Source organism: Emys orbicularis, chromosome 2 (assembly GCF_028017835.1).
Source record: "Emys orbicularis isolate rEmyOrb1 chromosome 2, rEmyOrb1.hap1, whole genome shotgun sequence".
Lineage (NCBI taxonomy): Eukaryota > Metazoa > Chordata > Testudines > Emydidae > Emys > Emys orbicularis.
Genome location: NC_088684.1, coordinates 183,909,470 through 183,933,118, shown reverse-complemented (window position 1 = coordinate 183,933,118; position 23,649 = coordinate 183,909,470). Strand labels below are relative to the sequence as shown.

Below are 23,649 nucleotides of genomic sequence, written 5' to 3'. Positions count from 1 at the left end.
GATTTTTAAACATTGTCTCTCAGGATATAAATATGGTTGTAATATCAAAGGCTATACATACTGTATCTTCTGATACTGATTAAGGACATTAAACAATGTTTCCAAAGAAAACTTGGCCATTTTCCTTGAAACATGCAGTTCATTTTAGGTGGTCAAATGGGTACCCACACAGGGAAAAAAAAAAATCCTGTTTGGGCTTTGTGAGAGATTGCAACATGGGAAAATACCTGTTTAGCCATTACATAGCCATTGCCTAGCTTTTGAAACAACTAATTTTACTTTTGCTGCGATCATCAAAACATGAAGCTGTGTGTTGCCACCTAAACAAAGAAAACGCTTAAGGCCTCAAAGTTTTTAAACTGGGCTCTGACAGCAAAGCCATAATATAATTTGGTAAAACTGAGATTTGAGATTAAATCAACCTTCAGCAATAAACTGTTCTCTGTGACCCCCATAGGCTTGGATTAGACCAGGATTTAAAGGTGTGTTGTTCAAAAATGTTAGCTAATGCGTACTAATTTACATATTCTAAAAGTGCAGTGCAGAGAAGGTACAGCATACTTCAACGCTTGCTAACATTGTGGAGTTAAAGTCTACAGAGAAGCCTAGGTTTCAGCTGGACCAATTTAGCACGTTTACTGCCTTGTTTACACTAGAGCTTTAGCTAATACATTCTAACAATACAGCTCTCAATCCTAGTCCAGACAAGGCTGCGTATTAAAGGTTAGATCGCACATGGGTGAGGAATTGCTGAAGTGTGGCTAAAGGGAGTGTGCAGGAACTAAAAATATGATGGAATTGTACAAATGGAAATGTAGGTTTAATATCAGGAAAACATTCCTAACAGCCTGTAGAACAGTCTCCTGAGGGAGGGCGTGGAAGCCCCGTTGCTTAAGACATTTAAAATTAGACTAGACAAACATCTGAGAATATACTGTGGGGAACAATCCTGCATCGGAAGGGATTAAGGCCCAGATTATCAAAGCCATTTAGGAGCCTACCATCCATTGAAATCAATGGGAGTTAGACACCTAAATACTTTTGAAGATTTGGGGCTCAGTGACCTGGTAAAACTGTTCCATCTCTAATTTCCAGGAATCTAAAAAATGGAAGGTGTCCTTGTTCTTTTCTCAGCTATTCCAAAGCATGCCCAGTCAGTTCAGATGTAGAATGGTGACAGGGCATCTTAGTGCACAGTTTCAGTTTTCCTGTTCTGAAAGTTTCAGCTTGAGAATTCTTATACACTAGGACTACCATGTTGTTCTGTACAAGAACAAACTCGTAGCTTACTTATCTGCCAGAAAAATGAATGGGCTATTCCTAGTCTGGCATTCATTCTCTCTGAATGCTTTGGTCCTTGTGAATACATTGCTTAATGCAGCTAACCAGGAGCAGGTAGCCCCAACCAAAGCAGGTTCCAGGGTTTCCAGTTGCCCATAATAGCACTCTTGAATAAGCGCACAGCAATCCATGCAGTAGAAAAACCAGGGGAGTGTTGAAACACTGAGCTATCTTCTCAGGTCCTTTCTCCTTGATAACCTTTGGGAGTGGCCAGCCACACATTCTTTCAAGTATCTTCGCATGCAACTGATGGCTGCCTAAGAACAGGCAGGCCAGAAGCAACCAGTAGAAATGACAATGCAGTTTAGGTAACTCCATTCTTGGAGTTATTTTTGCTTCCTGTCTCTGAAAACAGTGGCTGCTATAGGAACGTTTTCTTATTTGTCTTTAGGTTGTTCTCTTTTTATTAGTGACCAGGCAAAAATTATTTTAACCTATGGTGCCTTAGGCTGGAGCTCTCCTTCCTCCACAATCCCTCTGAAGGAAGTGAGGAAAAGATTAGTGGCAGAATGAAGGCATAGTCTTTTATACCTGGAGCATTCTTTGCCTCTGTCATTTCTTCAGAGGGAGTTAATATTCCCATTTTTAAAAAAATAACCTCAGATTGATGGAAATGGATGTACAAAAAGTGTGCCACCAAATCTGTTGATATCATAACTAGAAGTCTGCTATACAGTGTACCAGTTGGATTTTGATTATGCAGCAAAGTCTATCAATAACTCAGAAACAGACAAGCCAGACATCTGGGCACTTGTACAGATCCATGAGCCTATTCTGTATGTTAAGCCATTTCATTATAGGTGCATCACAGATTTCTTCCTGACACTTATGCCACTTACTTTAGTTTCATTTTATAGCTATAGAAAAAGGTTCAAAGTTATCCGACTTTAATTGAAGAGCCTTCTGTTCATTTCCTGCTCCAATGAATATAAAATAGACAAGTAATTTTCTGTCTCCAAGTTGCAATCAAGAGTCCTAAAAGGCACTCAAGATTTTTCATATTAAATGACCATAACTAACGCTGATGAAAATTGAATCTTACTATACGCACTTCCTACCTTTAAAGCCAACAGGCTGGTTAAATTTAGATAAATCTATGGTCATTGGTATCAAATTAAGGGTATCTTTTGATTTTAACAATACTAAAAACAGGAGAATCTACTGTACAGGGTAACAGAAAAATATAGATCTTGGGCCATATAAAACACATACAAGGTTTCTGTTCAAAATCGCATGTTGTAGCTGATGATCAATTGTGGTCAGCTTTTTAAATAGTTTACTATTCTGCACTACTAAAAAAGGGAAACTATAGGAAAGTTTTATAGGAAATATGATCTATATTGTTATTATATGACCTTAATACCATAAACCAATTGTTTAAGGCTCTAATCCTGCAAATACTTACATGCTTATCATTAAGTAAGGGAGTAGTCCCATTAATTTCAATGGAACCACTCAGTTGCTTGATGTAACCCTGCATGTATACATGCATGCAAGTATTTGTAGGATCAGAGTCTTAGTTAAAATTGATTTATGATTCAATGTTTTTGGTTTAATGATAAGGGTGTCAATAGCAAACAACTTTGAACCACTGAAGTTTTTCTTTACCAGGAATACAATATGATTTATTTTATTGTCAAGATGACATGATTTTAGGCAGCACGGATATATCTACATATATCTGAGTAAAGATTAAGTTAGGAATTTGATAAGATAGCCATTTATTTTTCAGCAGAGACAAAGAGTCGTAGGGATAAGATATAATCATTTTTCTGCTTTTAAAAATGATTCTTTAACAAACAGCAGTAACTCGGTGCAATTTTCAGTTATACAAAATGACATTTTCTATGTTACTATCAAAATATTCTGCATAACATTAATCTCTGTGCAGTTATTAACATATATACAGAACAGTGTTTCTCAGTAGAAATCAGTATGTTCCTTGCTGATCATTTTTACCTTAGATTTACCAAAACCAAACCTAAAATTCATTTTATAATAGTAGAAAATCCTAATACTCATGATAAATAAAGGACTGAAGGTTTATTTCCCAGCAGCAAATGAATAAAGGAACTCCTCCAAGTTAAAGTCAAGCCGAGACTTAATTTTAACCAACTGTGATGAATCTGAGGGAGCTGGGAACATAACACATTTTCATGAAGCATTATGTTGAGTACACAGAAGTGGAGGAATGTAAACAGACAGAAGGCACATGAAAGGCCCCGATCCAGTCTCCATGTGACGAAGTGAGAATTTCATAATTCTGTCATCAACAGTCTTTTCATCATCTTCTCTCTCTCGAGTTCACGCCTCAGAGTCTCAGCACTGTGTAATTAATGCACAAACAGCCAATTATGGGAACAACAAAATGCCACATATTTCAATTAAAAATAATTAACATTTTTAAAGTACCAAGGGAAGGAGAAAGGTTCAGTTTGATTCAGTCAAAATGCTGAAAATAGATGGTTGAGTCAGAAGTGAAAATCGTTTGACATTTTGAGTAGTAAAGAAAAGCAACTAAGGGGGAAAAATAACAGGAGTACTTGTGGCACCTTAGAGAACTAAGGGGGAAAAAAGCATGAGACATTTTAGGGCTTACTCCTCCCCACAAAGTCACTGATAAAGTTCCCATTGACTTCAATGAAAGCAAGATTAGAAGCTCAGTGTCTTGTTAATTGATGTAAAAACCATGTAAAAAGACTTGTATTGCAGCAATCTGCTCCTCAGGGCCCAGACTGCCTTTCAGTTCTCTGTGTGGTTTGGTCCTAGAGGAGGTTTCTTTTCACTGCATAGCCTACAGCATTATTTACTGTGCACGCAAGTGAATGGGAAGCAGAGCTGGATTAAGTGCTAGAGATCTTGCCTGGGATCATGGAATGATGTTGCTGTGATGTCGTCACACATTGGCTATGAAGCACAAGGAGTAGACATCTCCATAAAGCATTCTGGTCCAGGAAGAGGAACTGAGCAGGAAGGAGCAGCTGTGAAGCAGCTAAGCATACCTCTTTACACAGGGAAAGGGAGGAAGAGGAGGCTACCCAACCCCCCATCCCCATGCCTACAGCCACCTGACTGGACCATGCCCCCATCTCAAGTGGACATCTACTGTTGGTGGGGTAAGCACTGGGAGATGGAATGCTACCACTGCTACTCCTGCTCAGCCAAACCTGGGGAGAAGGAAGACTGGATCTGCGGCTGCTCTTCAGGTGGCTGGTATAGTGAAGTGGCTGTAGACTTCTGCCACTTTTGGTCCTTGAGTGGGCTCAGACTTTTCCCCCAGTCTCCTGCTGCTCTGCATCTTCAGATGAGCCACACCCCTCCCTGTCTATTCCCTCAGTCCGCTGCTGATCCTAGTGTTTGAGTGGGCTAATGCCCATGTAGGTTATGGTTACTGCAGCCCCTTAACTATGGCCAAGGAGGGAGAGAGCTTTGTTACCACCTCCTCTGATGACCCACCAAGTCTCCTGGTTCTCAACATTTCTGGCAGACCATGGTGGGGACTGTGACGGCACATGCCCCCATCCCGCTGACATAAAAGATTAACAAGTATTCCTGCACTCAAGCAGCATCAGTTAGACGCACCTGCAGAACATGCTCCAGCTGAAGAAGGGGAGCTTAAAAAGGTGAAACTTTCCATAGAGAAGGGGGGAAGTTTACCCAGGAGGAGAGGCTGCCAGGGACTGCTAGTGAGCTCCAGGAGCAAGGGAAGCCCAGCCTGAGGCAGTGACTAGCCTTTCCTTTCCTCTCTCACCCTTGATTGTGGACACTACAAGCCTGATACAGGCAAAGGGCCCAGGAGGGCTGCTCCCAGCCAGTGACCTGTGGTGGGACCCAAGGAGTGTCACCAGGGACTAGAAGTAATTGGACTCAGAATGGGCCCTGGAGTAAGCTGAACTCCTGCTGGGAACAGAGAGCTCACCCAGGAGTAGGGGCTTCCGTAGGCGACCCAGGGGCAAGAGACTCAAAGAGACAATGGCCGAGCCCAGGCCGAGGGTTGACCCACTACAGGGACCTAGTATAGGAATCATAGGGGTATGTGAGGGGATCTGCTCCCCAGAGCTCTTTGGGGTAGCTGGGTCTGAGGGTGTGGAGCGCTCTTGTGGGGCTGCTGCCATGACACATACCAAATACAGCGCATTCTCTGGGTCTGCCAGCACCCCTATTTGAGAACTAGGGGGGATTGCTGGAAAGGAGAAGAGAAGGAAGTGTGTGTGTGGGGGAGAACACTATGCAGGGAAAGACAGAGGGAGGGGAATGAAGCAGGCAGAGGGGGACAGAAGAAAAGAGGGAATGTCTTCAGAGTTTACTCTTCAGAATGTGCCAGGTTTATGTATAACTGGTGCAAAACTGCCCCTGGTCATTTTTTGGGGGGGGGGGGGCCTTTGGAATGGACCTGATTTCACCAAATGGCTAGTATTTTCAAAACCTTTGCTCAGGAAAGAATGCTTCAGAATCTCTCTCACCCATTTGCTGAATATTTTGTGGGCTACCCAAAAGATATTGCATGGGCTGCTTGCACCTACTGAGCAGCCCTGCCCTAAGTCTGACGCATCTGTCATATTCTTTCATTGTTAACTGCTAGCAGCTTTAGAGACACTAACAGCACATGAGTAGATTTATTTATACATTTTCTAAAAGGGCAAACCTTAACAACAGTCTATGAAGAGGCACAAGTGCACGCTGGGAAGTAAAGATGGTTAGCAGTGCAGGAGAAAGACCCAGTAGTTAGGATTTTTCTTTTTTAGATTAAGCATTTTGTGCAAATTATAATGTGTGGATTTAGTTCATTTTTATGAAAAGAAAAGAATGCTAGCACTGGCCCCTAGTACTAAGTGTAGTGCAGACAGGCGGACACTATAAGAATCCAGCACAGCTATGCCAGTATTCCTACAAAGTGCAATACCTCAACAAGGCATGGTCTTATTGATTTGCAATCTGCAACTCCTAAACTCTAATCCCAGCTCTGACAGCTGGTTTGGGGGGCGAGTCACAACCGCTGAGGCTCTCGGATAGTCACAGTTTTTGTGGCTCAGTTTCTCTACCTGTGAAGTGGGGAAAATATATATACCTTACTGTGGTGCTTTGAGGATTAACGAGTTTATGTTTATAAAGCAGTTTGAAGATCTAAAGTGCTATGTAAGGACACGATTCAGTTCCTACTGAAGTCAATGGGAGTCTTTCAATTGACTTAAATGGGAGCTGGATCACACCCTAGGTATTATGTCTGGTCTACAACTGTTAGGACTTTTCTGAACAAAGAGTGCCCATAACTGTACATTTTTAGGTGGTCTAGCAATATGAATAAATGTCCAATTGAAATTAGATTGAAAACAAGCAGCACATTTACTGGTGACCCGTTGTAAATCAAAATTTCAATCTGGAGGTGAAAGTCTAGTGTATTATATTCCCATCTTAAAACTTCTGTTTCTCAGTTCCATCTGGTACAGTGCTTTGGGTCTGGAAATGAAAGCCTGATCTTTGCTTTTGGGGTGTCAGATGGATCTAATTATAGAGTTACCCCCTTTAAATAGGCAGTTTGGTTAATTCAGCACTCAGCAGTCTCTAGAGAGGAAAGATTACCATTAGAAACAATTGTAAGATGGAAGAATTGAAAAAGAGGAGGTTTTCTGTGGGAAGCTGGAACATGCTTTTTTGCTATTTCATGCTACAAGAAGAACATTGCAACCTGACACTACTCTGAAAAATCAGTGCCTGGTATTCATCGGAAAGAGTATCTATTTCTCAGCCCTTCCCGGTTAGAACTGAATTTAGAAAAACAGATTGTGACAGCAGTTGTTAAAAACAAACCAGTAGTTCAGGGGAAGTGATTTGTCTCAGAAAAAACGGCACACCCATTTCTCTCCAGGCCAGTGGTTATGGAGGTGGTATGTTTGGCCTTCAGAGGAGGGCAACTGCTGGCTGCATCACCAGTTAGGAGTGGCTTTCAATTCAGAGAAAGTTTCTTATGCTTTCCATTTGTCCTGAGGTAAGTACCAAATGGCAGCTGACTTTACACATTGGTGAAAATCATAGTTTAGGATGACAGGCTCAGCGGGTTCTTTCCCGTTACATTTATGATAGAATAAAAGAAATCAAACTCTTGGGAACCTAGAGAGAGACCCATAGTATTGCTATGAATTGCTCAATACCTGTCTGCCAGAGAAATAGGTTTGTGTGATGAATATATCGTCTGCACTGTCGGGGTTGGGACTGTCTCTGCCAAGGACCTCATTGCAGGTGAAGGAGATACTGGTGGTAACATCTTAGGTGATGACTGCACAGCACAGCACACTAATTTGCTGTCTATAAATTCTGCCTAAGAAGAAAATAATGAAAAGGATAAGTTAGTTTTGACTTTTTATGCCCACATTCTCTCAAACACTCGTTATCAGCAACTTTCCTCTAATAAAGAGGGAAAATGAGAGATTGCCCTATAGTTGCCCAGTGGCCTTTTAGGAACCAGGAAGCAACCCTCATATATAATGAAACAGACACCACTTCTTTGGACAGAGATTCAACGGTTGTGCACTGATGACAAGTCTGACTATAAAGTCCACTGTGTGAGACTGAACTCAGTTCATGATACATGCCACACTAAATATGGACCCATACCTATAAAAGTGCTGTTTATCACTATTTTATTTGGTTTAAACCCAATATGGGGAGCTGACCAGAATGTCCTCTTGAATAGAGCCCTGTCAAAATGAACTCGTAGGTTCCTTGACAACTGTGCATTTTATTAAAGTTGGGTGTGCATGAGTCTGGGTCTAAGAGTTCTATGTAGTGGAGCAGACCCTAAAAGAAATACCCAGTGGCAACTAGCAACAGACAATGTGGTATAAAATGTACAGAAACACAACAAACTCCAGACTCTCTCTCCAGACTGCACATCTGATGCTATAGCGTCACAAATCCTGCAACATCAAAGGCTGGGACATCCTGTCATGTGACACTGTGCTGCATTCCTGAAAAAAATTACACTGACCCACTGTTTGCACAGGACCATTTAATGACAAACAGGGAACAGCTTGTGTCTGCTGGTGTGTTACTGAGTTGATAGGAATGTACAGTAGCTGCAATTTTTCAGTGCTTCAAAATAGTCAGGACATGTTCATACTATTATCAGCTGAGTTTTTTTCTTGACAACCTGTTCTTTCAAGCTTGATTCAGTCTTCACAACAGTAGGAAGGAAAGTCAGCACAACAGTGAGGCAGAGAATTGTTATCCAACTATTGGACTATTTGTCTTTTTAAATCACTTTTCAAATTATGTGAGCTACTTATGATTAACAAATACTGAATGTAGAAACTTATGTACTGGGATATAATCTGCTGGTTAAATCAATGGGTGATCCAGGAAGAAGCTGCAGTAGTGTCTTTTTTACATTTCACAGCCTATCTTTTAACTGAAAGCATGGAGTACATTCCAGATGAACATACTAAGCATGAGCCTTTCCAGTCATTCTATGAAACCAGTAAAATGAAAAATGGTAAAATAAAACCAAACTGACACAAAAAAACAACAAGCAAACAACCCCCCCTCCCAATCCTGACAAGTTATAGTCCTAATCATTAACAAAGGTAAGCCGCCAAACTTCTCTGGCATTTCCCTTTTAAAGCTCAATGTCACAGTCCAGACACAAACAAATTTTGCAATCCTCATGCAGCATTTTGTCTCACAAGGACTGTCAGATCAGGCTTTACATCATGAAATACTGGCACCATGGCACAATTCTTCAGCGGGAATAAATTGTCATAATCCAATTGAAGCCAATGGAGCTAGGACAACTGACACCAGTTTAGGATCTGCCCCATTTTTAATGGTTATTTTAGATGTGTATGTGGTACTGTTTTTCTCTAGAGTATATATTTATATACTTATGTTTATACAGTATATTGGGCCAGATCTTCAGCTGGTGTGAATCGAAGTAGCTCCGTTAAGTCAACAGATTTATGATTTACACCAGTCAACTCAGATAAAATTTAATGAGATTTAATTCCCCCCCAATAAAAATAATCAGTTTAGCTCTTTATAAACTGCAGAATTATAAAACCAGAAAATAGTCTCCAAAGCTTACTGTTTATTAATATTTTTTGTTTTTCTATGAAATAAAAAAATAGACATTTTGGGTTCTAATAAGCATTTTCAAAGAAACAAAAAACAAAACATACCAACAACAACAACAAAAAACCAACAACGTTGCAGGTTGTTCATAACATGAAAAGAAAGCAAGGGAAAGGAAAAGCAAGGGAAAGGAAAATGAACCACAAACATTTGCAGCTGCATAATGCTGTGCGTGACTAGAGTACATTCAGAGTTAGATCTGGCTCTGTTCTGGAAATTTTGCCCTAATGCATTTGTTTGTGTTGTTTTGTTGAGGCCAAACATGGGGTGACACCTAGCACAACTGGTGTGTTAAAGTGAACTGAAAACCAATTGACTTGAAGCCAATATTTCTTTGTTGAATGATCCCCATTATTCGGGTTGTGGGACAGGGATAACTGCATAGAATAGAAATGAGTTGTTCCCTTCCCTGCAATCCTCTTGGTACTTCCTGGTTCACTAAGGATTTCCCACAATGCATAATTCTATGACAAAACAAATACCATGGGCTGCATGGGTTGAAATGTAATTTTAGATATTTGTGATGTTGCATTGTGTTTTTTTTCAGTGAACCAATACTCTGAAGAGGAAAAGATGAATTGTGGATAGGTTAGTTAGAACTTATTTATATGCTGAACATCCCTCCCTCTTGTCTCACCCAACAAAGCCTAATTAGTAGAGCTGGTCAAAAATTTTCCATTAACTTTTCCATGGCAAAATAGCTTTTTAGCTAAATGGAAATTTTTATTAAAGATTTTCAGCTTTCATTGGAATTTTTCAAGTTTTCATTACAAAGCCAACATTTTTCAGTTTGGTTTTCAATGAAACCTACCAAAATTTCAGTGTAATTGACATTTTTTACAGGGGAACTAGTGGGGATATTATTCTGCACAGATTTCTCTGCGTAACTCAACACATTTTTTAATCCGGGATATAAAGGTGGAAGCTTTCTTGCTATTTTTATTAAAGTGGGCATCATCTAGCCTGGATGACTTTTTCAATAATTCTACTTTGATGGGCTTGAAAGGTTTCGATACATTTGTTGGGATATTTTTGATTAGAGCAAAAAATAGATATGAAGCAGATTAGGATGAATTTTTCAATTTCTCTAAAATCTGGTTTAAAAAATAGTCACATGACCCCCGCCCCCAAAAAAGAAGTAGAAATTGTCCTAAGGTAATGGGGATCATGATCAAGCCTTAACCTCTTTCTTTAATAACTCATTAAATGCAGACAGATACTGTAGCTGTCCCAGTTGGGAATAAGGTTCCATATCTCATATATAACCACATGAGAGAGAAAACAGATTTGGGGCTCAGGACAGAAGTTAAGGTTTATGTCTGAACAACTTTATTTTATGAGTTTAATTTAGGAATGTCACACTAGTGATTGTGAAGTGTAATTCTAATATGAGAAGGTTTCTACTCTGTGGCTGCTAAGCCACGTCCCATGTTGGGAAGGACATGCAGAGAGTTTCAGTCAGAGTCCCAGGCACAATATCTAGTTGTTTCGAGTTCTAATATTAATTTTAACAAGTCCCCCAATTGTTTAAATGTCTTATTTCTTCTACCTATCATACTGACACTGCTACTCTAAGGTTGGGCATTCCGGGTATGGTACTATTAGGTCTGTCAGGCTAATTTTTACCTTGTTATACAGTTATTAGTCCTGTTTATGTGGTACTGTGCAGTATGCCTTGTGCAAAGGGACAAATCCCAAAGCCCCCAACTCACTTCTTTCTCAAGCAACATTTCCAAGGAGGTTTAATGGGAGATTTGCCCAAATAAGAACTAAGGATTCCAAGATTCAGCTCTAGGTTGTTAATTAACATGGACGTTTATAGCAGCATGCAACTGTAGTCATCATCATACAATTGTTTTATATTAATTGTAACTCCTCGATTCACTTCAGAATACAATTTTCCTGAAAATTAGGTCCCCTAGAATACAAAGTCAGGTTTTGTAAAGGGGACGAAGGCCAATTCAGCTGGATTTAGTGGCTAGCCCCACACCAGTCCCTGCCCTTTCAGTTTATTCAGTCTGTGCAGCCTCACTCATGCCCTCTACAGTAGAACTGTGGGAGTGCAGCTGTATTTTGTGACCTGCTGCCCTGAAGTGTTTCACCTTTAATCCTTATTTCTGCTTCTAGTAATCTCCAACACACCAATGCAGGCAAGTTTATAGATACAAGTCATGGCCATATTTGATTGATTTGCAGTCTAAGCCATATTTGGAAAGTATCTTTATTAGAATTGTTAAAGGCAAAATTTCTGACATTGTTTAAAAAATAATCTGGAGTTGCAAGTGTTGTGTTAAATACACAGTTTTTCAGTTGCATGTTCTACTTACAGAAAACTGTGGTACTGTTGTAAAAGGATCGAAAAAAGGATTAGATGTATCAGCAGGGAATGTCTTTATCTTTAAAAAAGATAAAGAAAAAGATGTTACTTTCAGAGCATAAAAATGAAAAACAAAACCAAAAAAAAAGCAGCAAAGCACTGCAAGTATAGCAACATCTGACAAACTCGAATGGTTCAGCAGCATTCAAATAAACCAGCTCAGAAGAAGACCACCTCAAAACACATATGTAAGTTAGTGAGGAATATTCAAAGGATAAGACCTGACTGAATTATTTTATCCATGTAATTAAATGTAATGTGAAATAGCTCTTAAATAAGCATATTCTGAACTGACTGCATACAATATCTCTTCAGCTCTTTAACTAGTCATGACATACAATTATTTGGCTTGATCTAGTGACCACCATACATTTTCTAACTGGTAATACAAAGCTCAGTGATAGGAATCCTTACACGGTGTTAGCTGGGTTCAGGAACTTCAGCTAAAGAACTTGTGCTTTATGGATTTTACACATCTATATTTTTAGTTATTTATAGATAGCACAGTGCTGGAAATGGAATGTCAGAAGATAGGACAAGAAGAAAGCACAAAAAAATCGCTGTGGGCAATTGATTGGTAATCACGGTCTCCGGTAATGTTAAGAACTTCAACCTTACCCATTCCAATGGTGTTCTAAGGATCAAGCTACATCTCAGGAGGTATTAATAAAGGAGTGTTGAAAATACTATTAGAGACCATTATGCCATAGGTTGTGTCTGTACTGAGAATTTTCAGTGCAAAATCCTGGTCTCATTTAAGTCAATGGCAAAACTGATTATAGGTGGTATGCATCTCATTACCCTCCTATCTAGAATGCAGAAATGTCATTAATCCATTCAGGAAGAGGACAAAGTAAAAAGTATTCATCAACTAGAAGTATTGATTTCAAACTGCACTTCATATTTCCGCTTGGGGGAAATTTATTATATACTGAAAAATGTATTTATCACTTTAATGGAAAAACTTGTTAATGTATGTTTATTATGCATGCCTTATCATAGAATTAGTGCATTATGTTTGAAGTATCTGCTAATAAACAAGGAATGCATTCAAGTGCCGACCCAGTTGCCTGAGAAAGGAACATCTGAAATTATGAGGTCAAAAGTAATAAAGAAAATGCATATTATCATTTGTTTTGTAAACAAAACTCCAGAAATACATTTGGTTTGTAAACATGCCATTCAAAATTCATATCCAGCTGTGGCCCAACATTCACACAAGGACAAAAACATTCAAGTGTGTAAACACCTGTTTAACTGAATGTAGATGACTGGAAATAATCTTGTAGAGGTATTTGAATAGGTCACTGCACTAGAAAACAATTCCCTTAAACCATGAAGATATCTGTGTAGAGATATCAAGGAAGAGGAACATTTCAGATTTTTCATAAATATTGATGTATCTACATTCCATCAGTGAATTTGATTTTGAGTTACTATGTGCAATTACTGACACTCATTACAATACAATATACAAATTGTATTGCTTAGTGAGTCTGTCATGTTACACTGATACCCAAATCTGCCAGTATAACATGAATGATTCTGAAGTGGCTGTGTCTTTTTGAGACAACACAAACCCAGAAGTCAATTTTGTCATTTTAGATTAATGAAGTGTTTACCTTTCAGTGTTTGAGAATAAGCTACAGAGCACTGTATTATAACACAGTACTGTAGCCAAAGTCAAAGTGTATTATACAAATCTAAAATCAGTCACTCATATCTGACTTCACCTTGATATGCAGCACCCAAATCTCTCTAATTTTGTGGATTGGTCTCATTAAGAGAACAAAGTTTAGTTACTGAAAATGAAGGTGAAGAATGATGCAAACATTATTGTGATAAATGAAGGGGAGGGGGATAGCTCCCTTTTATGGGCACCCAGCCAGCCAGTAGCTATAAAATCCCTCTTAGTAGCTGTTTTCTAATTGCTCTACCTGTAAAGGGTTAAAAAGTCTCACTGCTGTACGTAGGTAAAAGGAAGTGAGTGGGCACCTGGCCAAAAGAACCAATGGGAAGGCTAGAACTTTTTAAAATTGAAACAAGACTCCCCCCTTTTGTCTGTCTGTTGTTGTTCTCCCAGGGAGAGGCAGACAGGGCAGAGCTATGCTGTAAGAAGCTTGGGCCAGGTATGAAAAAATCATCAGTATCATACCTAGAAACTACTTATTTAAAACCCCAGACATGTAAGTAGATCTGGAAATGTCTACGAAGATACGATTAGGTTTATTCCTTTTATTTCTTTATGGCTTGTGGATTCCTCTGTGCTAACCCCAGGTGCTTTTGCTTGTAACCTTTAAGCTGGACCACAAGAAAGCTACTCTTGGTGCTCAATCCTTGTAGTTGCTCTTTTAAAATCTAGCAATAGCCTGAGTTCCCAGATGTATTTTTTTTTTTTATTAATAAAATTTACCTTTCTTAAGAACAGAATTGGATTTTGGGGTCTTGAGAGGTTTGTGCACATGTTGTTTAATTAGCTGATGGCATCAGCTGATTTCCTTCCCGCCCCCCTTTCTCAGCTCTTCCCCGGGGTGTGTGTGTGTGTGAAAGGGCTTGAGGGTACCCCACAGAAAGGAATTCCCAAGTGTGCCTCCCTGGGCTCTCAAAGGGGTTATGCACTTGGGTAGTGGCAGCATCTTCCAATCCAAGATCAGAGAAAAACTGTAACCTTGGGAGTTTAATACAAGCCTGGAGTGGCCAGTATTAATTTTTAGAATCCTTGCAGGCCCCCACCTTCTGCATTCGAAGTGCCAGAGTGGGGAATTAGCCTTGACAGTTATTCAAGAGCCTATTGAGAGTACTGACCAGAAGAAAAGTTGAAAAGTTCATCTTGATTACACACAGAGATACATAGTGATGTAGAAAAAAAATCTTCTAAAGTCAGCCACTAAATCTGTACATGCCGGAGGCCCAGATTTTGTGTCAATACACAGCTAAAATCAATTAATCTGGTTTAGTTTCAAACCCAATTTTCCCTTTTCCGGAGTTGTGTTTATTTAATCTGAGGACAGAGAATTCCAGAAAACAAAATTAAAAGGTTTCGTAGGTCCCCAGACACCACTTCCAGGCATCAATCAGGTTTAACTCAACTCAGAACAACTAAGGCATGTGAGAAAAACTCATACCTGTGCAGCACTTAGGAGCCAGAAAGCGAAGCCATTCTGCCCACTCTACCACAGTCCAATCCTTTTGTCTCCCTCATTTGTTTTTCTTCTGAGGAGTTTTACATGAGTAGCAACATATACCCGTTGACCCAGACTGTGCCTTGCTAGGAATACACCTAAGAATTCTCCCGCAGTTGGTGTAGAAGGAGGGAGCTCATGCTGTCTTGTTTGCAATGGCTGAAGCTGGTTTGGTTGTTCTGGTCTGCGAACACAGGCAGGGTACCCCAAATAGCCTGATTAAAAAAATGATACTGATACAGGCAATGATACTGATCTCTTTTGTAAAGTGCTTTGAGATCTAATGATGAAAAGTGCTACAGTAGAACCTCAGAGTTATGAACACCTCAGGAATGGAGGTTGTTTGTAACTCTGAAATGTTCATAACGCTGAAAAAAACCATTATGGTTGTTCTTTCAAAAGTTTGCAACTGAACATTGACTTAATCCAGCTTCGAAACTTTACTATGGTGAAGAAAAATGCTTCTCTCTATTTTTTTAGTAGTTTACATTTAAACAGTACTGTACTGTATTTGCTGCTTCTTTTTTTTTTTGGTCTCTGCTTCTGCTTGATTTCATACTTCCGGTTTAAAATGAGGTGTGTGGTTGACTGGTCAGTTCGTAACTCTGGTGTTCATAACTCTGAGGTTCTACTGTATATAAAAGCTAGTTATTTCCTAGAGCCTCTTTTTATATCCAGGTGCAGTTAAGCTGTTGAGATATAATAATAAACATGGGGAATACTAGTGAGGAAATTGGCTAACTAATGTAGAACTGCATTCAGACCTCTCAACCACACATTTTGCCTAGGAGCCCATGTGGATCCCCCTGTTCTGAATTTCCAACAAGCCTAGAAGTGTGCTGCAGACAGCAGCAATTAGCAGTGGTGGCCAACTGGTGGGAATGAACAAAGGAGGAAACCCTTGAATATGGCCTGCTCTCAGAAGAAGGAGCTGCTAAGGGACACTATCTGCTGCCTACTTTGAGACTGAGAGAGGAAGAAGAGTGGAGCCAAGGTGAGTTACATGGCACTGTCACCATTTGCCCCAGTGAGCCCATTGCTGAAGGCGTCAGGTAGCTTCCTGACTTTTCCTCAGAGCCATATTATGGATTGAGAGTGAGGCAGGAAGGAGAAAGAAGGCTGGTGGATTTTGTTGTCTCCCCCCACCCCCATAGGTGACATTATAATGGCTTTAAATAATAAAACCTGTTCTTCAGGATGTTTTCTCCCTGTGAGAGGCCAACCTGTTTTGCAAGCTGGTTAAAAATAGTTTTAATAATTAATTGGCAAGTTAAAATGGCTTTTATTGCATGACGTGCGACAAAACGCAAGTGTTCCACATTTTGACCATTGTCTCATGTTCTGATGGCTTTTCTCACGTACTGACATTTTTGGAGTGTGAGAGGTATGACTGCATTACCATGGCAAAAGTACCTTGGACAAACGTGTCCTCCTCATCTAGAATATTTCGTTTACTGAGTTAATAATTTGCTAGCTTTTAGCAAACTCTTACTAAATGAGACAACGAGCCTAAATAAAGCAAACCAACACATTCTGAACAGAAGACTGGTAAACTTCAAGGGGATTAATCTGAAAATCTCCATACGGCAGAATAACTACATTGCTTTTGAAGAAAAATAAGCAGATTTTTGATTCTCTGTGGATAATCTTTCCTAGAAGTGTGAGGACTTTCCTGCTAGCACGGAAGCTGTTTGCTGTAACATTAGTTGTATTTTGTCATAAAATGCTTTGGAGGCATTTCTGCCAGAGTTGCAAAGAATAATCAGTGCCCATTTTGACTTGTTTTTTGTATTGCAAGAGGAAGAGAAAAGAATAAACAAAGGGTGAGTAAACGAAAAGAGAGAAGAGGGATGTGTCATTCTTTGCCGATCTTCTCCTTTTCTTCAAGTTTGTGCAAAAATGTCTTTTTGAATGTAATTTAAATTTGGAATAAAAGGAACTGTGCATATGAAATTAACTATAACTATTTCCAGCAGATGGGACAATCACAAGCATCTCTGACATTACAAAATTACCACTCTCAGGCACGCTGATCCTTTCTTATTCTGCTCTTCTGTATTTAAGAGGAGAGAAGGTAACTGACAGCACAGTATAGCCATTGCCTTGGCATCAATTTCTTTTTCCTGTACAGAGGTTTGGAAACATTTTGTATTCTGTCTTGTGAGCACACACTTGCTGTTCTTCACTTGAGTTCACTTGCACCCAGCACTTTATGGTTCAAGACCCTTGTAATATCTTTGGAAAAACATGTATTCCCAATTGGTGTGCAATATGACCATTTATTTATACTGAGCCAGCTGGTCTCCAGAGGTAAGCAGAGGTTCTAGCTCAGACATGTCAGCAGATTCCTGTGCATTGTAGCGTAAGCAGAACTTCTACTACAAGAGATGCTTTCACAGATACAGGTCTCAATGTGCACAGTGGCCAGAGAGTATTTTGCAAAGCTCTATTTCAGAAACACATGGATTAGTCGACTTTCAACTTACGTAACTTCAGCTCTATGGTGATAAGGGGCCACACACCTCACAGGATAGAAAGGCCTGTTTGTATTCAGCCCAGCCAGAAGGGATCAGGGACCCAAGTTACCAGCTTACATGCTGTTAGTATACCTTAGTACTGATTGACCTGAGGTATGACTTCATGAAGGTGGTTTATGTACCGATTGTACTAACTGACTGGAAGTACCTCCTTCCAAGACCAATGATCAGATCCTCCTCCTCTCTGGGTCTTTGCAGCTTTTTTACTGTAATTCTTCATCTGGTGCCATACAACTCCAGTGGGGGAAGCTATCTGGTGAGCTAGGAAATGCAAAGACAAACATGTAATGTCAATCATAGTGCAATACAGCATCTATGGATTTAAAAAAAAAATGAAAATAGCTCATCGGACACCAATACTCACTCAGGCAAAGTCCAAACCCAATTCATCCCCCTCAATAAAGCTGTGGCAGGTGTGTGCTTTGGGTCAGCGCATGAACACAAATGAAAAAAATAGTCCAGTAAATTTGTAACATGACAGAGACACCAAATTACTGTATTAGTGAAACTATATATTATTGTTGAACCCAACCTTGGAAAAAGCTGTGTGGATCGAACACCTTTATGAAGAACACCACTGCACCATAGATAATTTTCTAGTCAAAGAATTCCAGATCCATTATGCCTGTTTAAACAATACAATGTGTCAGTATCAGTGGAAGGATTAAATTAATAATTCATAAATTCATGCAAACAGTGAAAATTATTGAAAATGTACCTTTCATATACTATTATGTGACCAAATGTGAAACTTCAGCAGCTGTTTTGGCTTCTGCTTAAGCTGGTGAACTCCCAGGTAACAGAAACACATTTTGTTGAATATTTCCATGTATACTGTTGTCCTATCTGTGAAGGTAACAACTCCTTGTCTGAGCCTCACGCTTCCCTTTACTCACCTCCTGTGCGATCAGACAGTAGCTTGAGGCCAAGGAAAGAGATTAATTAGCTGGCACTTTAAACAACATTCAGCATTTTGAAACAAGATTCATTTTGAAAACCAGTGCCAGTAAATTTGAGTCTTTAATTCCCCTGGCTGTCTTATAACACCATTTATTTTTCATCCAATTTTGATAATTGTTTGCCAAATTTCTTGTATGTGCATACTCCCCTTATGTGCTGTCATCATCAAGTCCATTACCTTTAGAATTTCATTTATGTACTTCCTTTCATCAAACACAGCAAGACACATACATTCAGCTTGCTTAGCACAATCATCATAGGAAGAGGTCATGATCCCCTTAATGGTGCAAAGAAGATACAGTGCTGGCTTACACTGGCTTAAACAGCCAGCAAAGGATTCCCCCAATTTGGTGGAATTCCCAGGTAGTGTAGCTTTCTCTTTGCCACCCTCCCTGACATGGGGGCATAGTCAGAAGCAGAGAGCATGGTTGGAGTGCTGCTACTGCTGCTGTGCTCTTGCAACCTCTGACTATCAGACCATCTGCTGGGGGCCATTGCAGCAAGGTGAAAGTTATAACTCAATCACAGTCAAGTTTTGTGGCCATGGTCTTCAATGCAGCAGTAATATTCCATAGACAGTTCCAGTATGGTTTGCAGGGGCTAATATACAAACCATGTACATTTACAAGCAGATCTCCTCACAATCCCCTAGTGGTTAATAGAAATAGATGCAATACAAAGGCTGAACCTAGAGATGTTTGCTGTCCTGCCCTACCAGATGGACATAATCTTGTTGGTGTTGGTGCCATCTTTGTGCATCTCCTGAAGGTGGAACATTCTGCTGTTCTTTGTCATGATGACTGTAAGTGTTGGTTGGATGTAGAGTATTTTCTGGGAGGAGCAACGCTAATGCCACTTCTAACAGTGCCTATTGTAGAGAGTGACAGGAATGCAAGGCAACCAGTCTGCACACAGGATCTCAATAGAGTATAGAAAGAAAAGATGATCCTGTCTCAGTTTCACCTTGTAACTTTGCCCTGAGGCTGCACTGGTGACGAGATTTAGCTCTTCAAAGAACACAGAGGGAACAATGCAGCCACTATAAGCAAGACATTCTCCATGCATTCATGGCCTTCAGTGCTCTTCTGGTGGATGTTGTGAAGGTGAGCAAGCTTGAGAGAAACACAACGACATGTGCTGAGGTTATCCTGAACTACAGCTCCCCAGAGACAACAGAGCAAGACATGATGTCACTAAAACCAGCCTGACACAGCTGCATTTGCTTGGACTTTATTTTGAGGCAGAAAAGAGTGTTTTGCCTAGACTGGATCCTAATAGGTAGGTTGCATCACTAGGGTACCATTGGTAATCCAAGTTAACTTCTTTCTGCCGTTACCAGTCACCTCAACAGCATTAGAATATTCGTTGTTTGGATTGTGTGCACAGCAAAGAAAAATAAACAACAAGAAACATACCCCTGCAGAACAGCAGACAGAAGTTGTTGTCATAGAAGTTCTGGAGCTACCAGAAAGCAGCCAGATGGCTGATATGAAGAGAAAGTAAAAGAATAAGGTGATTCATACCACAATCAGAAAGCCTCGAGTAAAGCATAAGTTATACAATCATGTCTTTCCCGTGAGCAGATTGTATGAGTGTTGGAGTGCTGGACGGTAATTGAAGCATATGGAGCTGTTGCCCACTATACAAATCATTCTTTACACCCACAAAGCTTGTTGGTGGTTCACCATCCAACAACTGTTCACTTCTCATGCCTGGTAACTAGGAGCCTAAGCATCAATGCAAACAGCCTAAATCCACCAACCTGAAGATATTTTCAGAAAGACCGATCAATTATGCATTCTGTACAAAAAGTGTTTCCTCTTATCAGATTCAAAAGCACCAAGGTCATGCTGCTCTACTAAACAGTTACTGCAGATCGATGCCAGCATTGTACCATATGACCCTTGTCCAGTGCAAACAAACGTGTTATCTGTGTGCTGAACCTGATTTCTGCCTACACAAAAGCAAAAGTCCTGAAATTCCTGAGATTTCCAGACAACCCACCAAACTTGGCTTCACTAACTGCCAATGTCAGGATAATAATAAATAATTTGAATAAAATTGTTCTCTTATTTTTTCAGGTATCTCATGATTTATTGTGACCATTATAATCCCCATTGATTTTCACAAGACCATGTTCTGAATGTTAAAGCATTGTACAGAATGGACTAAAGTCCCAGTGGCTGCAGGAAGCTCTTAAAATTACAGGCTGGTGCAAGCAACGCTTATGAGCCCTGATCCAGCAAAGCACTTAAGCATGTGCTTAACTTTAAACCTGTGATTAGTGCCATTGACCTCAATGGGACTATTCCAAGGTTTAAGGTTAAGCACATGCTTGGATAATAAACTTGGAAATATTGAAGTAGAATAAAAGATCTTGGATAGTTTCGCTGCACTGTATTCTGCAGCTCTGGTTACAGTGAATGTTTGCTGAGAGTGAAATTTTTCTGTGAAAAATTCGAATTCATGATAATAGGCTTCCATTTTTCTATTCGCAGTGCAAGCTCAATTAAAACTGAAACAAGATCATTGTCACTTCAAATGTGATGGGCACAATAGCTATTTTATTCCTTCAGTAGGATTTACCTGATTTTAATCAAAATGTTTATAGGATGCAATAGTTTGTTTGGTTTGGGATTAGTACATGTTCAAATTTAATCTGGTGTTTACTGAATCGCTTGCAATAGCTATTACAGCAAGGAAACTATTTATTAATAATCCTGGCCACTGGCTGTTAAGTATTAAAACTGCCTGACACCAGGTGTTGGAAACCCATCTCTATCACAGGTATCAGTCAGTAAAATCCCAGGGCACAGGTTCAAACATATAACAGTTCATGATTCTAGTGTTTATAAATTCAAACACTTGCATGTTAATACCTCGACAGATTAGGTCCACTTTATTCATCAGATGGTTCTGCTTTTGGTGAGTCTTTCATGAAAACAATCCAGTAACAAAGAAAAATATATAGTTGTTCATTTTCCATGGGGTTGTTTCCACCTCTTCTAGAACAGATTGAGGCCTTTCCTGGAAAGCCAGTCTCACAAATTAAGAAACAGTGCTCTATCACATTTCACAGCTAAAGAGATTATTTAGCAGAAGGAGAATCCCAATTGATTGGGTCTATTAGCATGTAGCTGACTCTTGTCCATTCTCAGTTACATAAGGAATTTCTCCTTTGAAGGAATTGAGGGAAAAGCATAAAAAAATGTTCTACTCAGCATAATAAAGAAAATAGCTTGTTTGCCTGGGGCTACTTTTTTCATTCAAGCAGAGGTTTGCTTCTCTGTGGTTTGTATAAGGGGCAAAAAAATCCATGTGATCCATTATTAAAGAGAGATCTCTGAAAGGAGCTGAAAAGGATTGTTATGCTTTCCTGTAAAATGAATGGGAACTAGGGAGCTCTTATTTGAAATGACAAATTCTAGTGCTTGAAAACCTATTAGCCAAAGAATGGTAATCCTTCTTTTAATACCCAGAGAGTCTATTGGGACCAGACCCACTTTTCAGTACAAAAAGAATTCATATTATGGGCCAGATCTTGGGCCCCAATAAAATATGTTTGTTATGCTCCAGCAGTGCAAGGAAAGCTTGCAGCTGCCCTCAGTAAGAAACTGGACATTCCCTGAGTGCCAGGTAGCCAGCCTTGCTTGCTCTATACCACCCTTCCCAGCACCACCCAGTGTAGGGAGTGGGTGGAGATATGGGTCAAAGCGTGCTGTACTTCGGCAATCCCTGCTGAAGTAAAGGGCCCCAGGGGTTATTATAAGATGGTGCATTTAGAGCAGCCCTGTGGCTACCCAAAGTTGTGCCAAAGGCTGAAGCAGCCTCTGGCAGCCCCAGGAATTGGGAAGCAGAAAGGAGGTGTCATGTGACCATTCCCTCTCCCCTCAAGTGCATTGCTCTGGCACATCTGGGGATTAAGACCTATACATTTGCCATTGAATCTTTTGTCATTTCTTATGTATTTATGCACAGGTTCTTGTGTCTTTTACAATGGTGTATACCTTGATGTCAGAACCGATCCTCTCTTTGCAACTTGAGAACTAATTGTTCCTGCTGAAGGAAAGTATGCTGGTAGGTGCTCTGATCATATAGCCTGAACTTTAAATATGTGAGATGGTCCACAAGGCTGTTGTAAGCACTTCATAGATGTTAATATAAGCCTTTGTCCACATTGCATAGTTGCCATGATCCTTGGTGCTTGAACTGGGGAGGCTAGATGGGGAAATTCTTTCTTTAAGCTACCAGCAGTGAGAAGAGAGAGCACGTAGCCATGATGGACTTTGACATTTTGAAAGTACATGGTCTACCTAGTACTGCTCAGTCAAAGTCTTTACCTAAAGTCCTGGAGTGTCAGTCATTGATGCAAACACATGAAATCTGTCCAGACATCAGTGTGTGAGCTTCATGACTATTGGTTTTGACAGATCACTCAGTTTGGACACAGCAGACAACAAGATTGCCAAGGGTTGTGCACAAATTCAGTTGGTCAGCACATTTATTTGCCCACTGTATCTGACTCACTGTTCCATATCTCTAGCACTGCCAGCAGAGACCTCAATGAAGCAATTGCATACGCCTGGATAGGCTTTCCAGATGGACTTTGCAGTTCTCTCATTAGATACCATCTAACTAATTCCAGGATTTTGACATTGGTGACCAGGTGTAGTTTTCCAGAATCAGTCTACTTGATGGACTCTAGCTTATTTTTGGCACAGGGATATCAAAGGGCATTAATGTATCAAAAAATCCATCGATGGTTCACTCCCCTGACCATATATGCTGTGATTCCAGCAGAAAGTTTCAGTCTAAGACTATAGAATAATAGATGAAGAAATTTGGAAGGTAGTTCAGTGAACAAGCAGTAATTCCAGATTATCTAGTGGACGCAAAATAAAAGTAGTTGCTTTGTAGGAACTTGACTGCACCTCACACAATTCAAAAGAGCTGACACATTCAGTTCTGTGTTCTGGTGGTGGAAAAAAGGCTCCAATTCCAAATAGAGAAAGTGATTCTAGAGGACATTACACTACTGCTCCAAGGGCCTGATCCAAGTCCACTGATGTCAAAAGGTGTCTTTGCATGAACTTCATGCATACAAATATGAACCTACTGTCTCCATACA

General features: G+C 39.9%; 1 protein-coding gene across 1 annotated transcript in view; it reads right to left on the bottom strand.

Annotated features, from left to right (window-relative positions):
- Positions 1–3,596: 3,596 nt before the first annotated feature.
- The window catches only part of EPB41L4B (erythrocyte membrane protein band 4.1 like 4B), a 263,118-nt gene continuing 243,065 nt past the window's right edge, over positions 3,597–23,649 (bottom strand). Inside the window, 3 exon segments of the mRNA XM_065399132.1 lie at positions 3,597–3,666; positions 7,491–7,657; positions 11,793–11,861. Of these exon segments, the coding sequence (XP_065255204.1) occupies positions 3,597–3,666; positions 7,491–7,657; positions 11,793–11,861 (306 nt within the window).